Here is a 3,916-nt window from a genome sequence, read left to right as displayed (position 1 = left end):
CCTCGGAGATTAGCCCACCACATTGTTTTAATTGTTTTAACGGGAGGGAATGAAACCCTCGCTTATAGGGGGATCCTTGGCATAAATCTCTCAAGTTCAATAGTTTCAAAAACTTGAGCCCCCCGCAGCCCCCCTCTCTTCCCTCATCCCACCTAATCCCGGCTAATACCTTTCTTTCTATTGGCTAATGGCTGAGGGGAGCCTGGGTAAATGCTTCTTAAATAGTCGTGGGTGAGAATGGTTTCGGGGAATCAGATCCACGACACGACAAAGAGCTGCTGCTACTGCTGCGCGAGGACATCAGGCCCAAACTGGGACTATTTATAGGAAGAATAGGAACCACCGGACTGCGACCCACCGGGGGGACCGCCGTGCGTAAAGGCGCACCTGGATCTCACAGTTCTGCTCTGGATCCGGATCTCAGGTAAACAGTGAGGGAGGAAGGGAGGGGGGCAAATCCTGCGGTGTTGTTTGTTACAGTGGATAGACTATCAAAGAAATCTGAGTCTGTGAGTTTGAAGAGTTCAAAATGCTGCATGTGAAGTTTTAAAACTGTCTACAAGTTGTGGGAGTTAGTTTGATTAAACCCCCGATCAGAGTAAATATTGTTTGTTTGTTTTTACTTAATATTTTACGTAATCCCCCTCATCCAGCATAATCTTTAGCACTTCACAAGGACCTTTTTATTAACTTATAAAACGAAACTTTACAGTCTGAACAGAGATAAATTAGACATTTTAGGGAAAGAGACAATAATAAAGGTAATTTTGGGATCCAATTAACAAATATCTTTATACATTCTCCAGTAATTGGGCCTATACTGCCTTGTCCCCCAGTGAAAGGAGCTGATTGCAAGTGTATTCAGAAATGTAGAGACCTATAATTAGCCAAAGGTTTGAGAGTGAGTGGAGATGTTCAGTCATTAAGATACATTTTCTTCTCTGTTTCCTTAGATTCACTATGAACTCCTTGAATTTCTGCGGGGCGTCCAGTGGTGGTGGTGGTGGTGGTGGTGGTGGTGGTGTCTACCCCCTCCACGGTGTCAACTCCATGCTGTTCGACCTGCACCACCAGATGGCGGAGCAGTACCACGTCTACTCCGCTGCGGCCCCCACGGTGCACACCCTGTCTGTGGCTGAGAGACTGGCAGGTGGGTGGGTGGGTGATCAGGGTCCTGGGCAGAGGGTTGGAGGTCCAAATCCACTACATGCAGATTTTCATTGATCATTGATACCTAATAATACCTGGAAATTATACTTAAATTTTAGTGCCAAACTTTTACTTATGATGTATAATAATTTTGAACAGTATTTGATGATGTAGTTATTGCTATTCTTGTGAAGGATCCAGATACGTTCATATGATTTGGGATTCTTGTTTTTATTTATTTATTTATTATTCTTTTACATCTTTAATCACTTTATTTTTCACTCTTTCATCTGATGCACTCTCCACCAATAGATAGTCTTGTTGTGGTAGACATCCTCTATGCAGGACCACTGTTGTCATGATTGTGAAATGAATGTTTATCTAATTAATTGATAATTGGACAATTAAAAACTGTAAACAAATTCATTAGTAGATAAAAAAAAAGTAATCAGTATTTTATTGATCTACATTGATTGGGCAATGAACAGGCGTACTATAAAAACAATAATTTACAAATGAAATAGGCTATTCATTCATCAATAAATAGTTTAAATCAATGATTGAAATATGTCCAAGAAAGTTTAAATACATTTGTGAATACTTAAATAATGTTGTTTCAATAGATCAACAGTTTACAAACTGAATAAAAAAGGTTTCACAGTTTTGCCTTTCAGCCTTTTTTCCTTGACATTTGAAGCCCTGTACTGATAAAATTGTGTAAAACAAATATTTTAATACTGTTTATATGACACGTGTGATCCTCCATACACCTCTGCCTCCCTGCAACACAGAAAAACAAATACAGATGAGAATAACAGATTACTCCGGTTACTCCTCATAAGGCAGACACAGTTTAATATATTATCTTTTGTTTTGTCTGTTCCACCAGAACTGATCCTGGAGGCTCGCTACGGGAACCAGCAGAAGCAGCGCCGCAGCCGCACGGCGTTCACAGTGTCCCAGCTGCAGGCTCTGGAGAAAGCTTTCCAACAGACCCAGTACCCAGATGTCGGCATGAGAGAAAGGCTGGCCGTTTGCATCAACCTGCCCGAGGCTCGTATTCAGGTGAGACAGCACCCCGCCCAGCACCTGAATGTATAAACCTGAAACCCACACTGTATGATGGAGAGCGTTCATTAGTGGTAACACACACACACATGCACAGCTGGAGAGCACAAATACAACCCTGCTGCTTTTGCCTTTTGATATTAATATTCATTCTCAGTCATGTAACTTTAATGAGATGGAAATGGAAAGTGTATAACATGAATCATGCAGAAATATTTCTTATTTGCAGCAATATTACAGAAAATCTATACAGATGCTCACATAAATGGGGAAAAAAAGTTTTTATTATTGTTTTGTGTGTGTGTGTTTTCTACTGTCTTATGATGTTATGTTTATTGGTCTTATTTTATTAAAATGTTATTTTAGGTATCTTTACATCCAGATTCACTCGTAACATTTTCTTTAATTCAGTCAGTTTCCTCTAAAGTGCCTCAAATAAAAACTCCCTACCTGAGCAGTTTACTCTCTCTCCTCCAGGTGTGGTTCAAGAACAGGCGGGCTAAGTTTCGTAAGGGTCAGAAGTGCCCCCCTCTCTCCAGAGACAACAGTCTGGACGAGACGCCACACTGCAGGAAGAAGGTGGCACATGAGGAGGTCAGGACTGAGGACAAACAGGAAGTCATCACATCATGCACTGACAGCAGCATCCCTCCTCCTCCTCCTCCTCCTCCTCCTCCTCCTCCTCCTCCTCGTTGTGTGGATAACAGTAGGGATGTTTGCCCTCCCCTCGCCCCCTCGGACTCTCACCGTATGCCACGTTGCCCCCTCCGACTGCACTCTCCTCCACTTTTCCCCGTCATGACGGCGGAGCGCTACAGCCGCCCACCTCACCACCACCACCACCACCACCACCAGCCTGTCGTAGGAGTGCTGTCCGCCGAGCTCGCCCTCCCCCCGATGTTCTGGCCCCTCGTGCAGCAACACAGCTCCGCCCTGGGGGGGGTTCCTCCATCACTAGTGACTAAAAACTGTAGCCTCTCCCTTCAGACTGCTTGTTCCTCTAATAAAGCTGTGCCTCGCCCTCACCTGGGGCTCTAACTGATGTGGACTTATACACCTGACACATGGATGCAGAGGTTCCCCCCCCCTCTCTCCTGAGGAAACCCTGTGTGGGAGAGGACAGGACAGGACAGGACAGGACAGGACAGCGCGGTAGAGACACACCGGTGCACATAACACACACGTTTTATTTAGCAAGTTTTATTCAATGCCTGTTTAAACTGTAGACATGAGGCAGGAGCTGCACAGTAACAGTGGTTTAAAGGCATGTAAAGCTGTACAGTCACATACTTTATGAGTTTCTTTTTAGAAGACAAACTTTAATTTCAATCTTCTTCAAGAGGCGTCTAGAGGATGGGTTTAGTTTGACACAGGTATGAGTTTGCTTGAAAGAGGCTGTTCAGGTTTTGGTTGAAGAAGACTACACTTCAAGACAGGGTCGTCTCCTCCAGCATCATTTAGCTGGCCACAATGCCAAGTAGGCACATGGGGGAAAAAGAAAATATGGTATAAGCATTCAAGAAAAGCTCCTTTCTGTAAGAAAGCACTGCAACACAGAAATGTGAAATAAAATTATATGTTGATTATGAGTCGTATGAGTTGTCTATCTCATTCTCGTGGACATGATTCTTCACATTCACTCGGACTCAAGGATGAACTGAGTAGATTAGTGTTTAAAGGTCAAAGGTCAAAACTTAAA

The 3,916-nt window shown here is 43.4% G+C and overlaps 1 protein-coding gene across 1 annotated transcript; it reads left to right on the top strand.

Annotated features, from left to right (window-relative positions):
* Positions 1-307: 307 nt before the first annotated feature.
* dmbx2 (diencephalon/mesencephalon homeobox 2) lies at positions 308-3,295 on the top strand. Its single transcript, XM_085774805.1, has 4 exons — positions 308-424; positions 954-1,150; positions 2,039-2,214; positions 2,695-3,295. Exons 2-4 carry the CDS (start codon positions 961-963, stop codon positions 3,253-3,255), a joined length of 927 nt encoding a protein of 308 aa, XP_085630931.1. The 5' UTR covers positions 308-424; positions 954-960; the 3' UTR covers positions 3,256-3,295.
* The last annotated feature ends 621 nt before the right edge of the window (positions 3,296-3,916 follow it).

Source organism: Trachurus japonicus, chromosome 4 (assembly GCF_045865225.1).
Source record: "Trachurus japonicus isolate A0001 chromosome 4, Traja_1.0".
In the NCBI taxonomy this organism is placed as follows: domain Eukaryota; kingdom Metazoa; phylum Chordata; class Actinopteri; order Carangiformes; family Carangidae; genus Trachurus; species Trachurus japonicus.
Note: the sequence above shows the minus strand (reverse complement) of the source record. Positions and strands in the feature narration are given on the sequence as shown.

Coding starts and splice junctions, on each gene's coding strand:
- dmbx2 (XM_085774805.1), top strand. CDS start 961: ATGAACTCCTTGAATTTCTGCGGGGCGTCCAGTGGTGGTGGTGGTGGT. Junction 1,151..2,038: donor TGTGGCTGAGAGACTGGCAG/GTGGGTGGGTGG, acceptor CTGTTCCACCAG/AACTGATCCTGGAGGCTCGC. Junction 2,215..2,694: donor TGCCCGAGGCTCGTATTCAG/GTGAGACAGCAC, acceptor TCTCTCCTCCAG/GTGTGGTTCAAGAACAGGCG.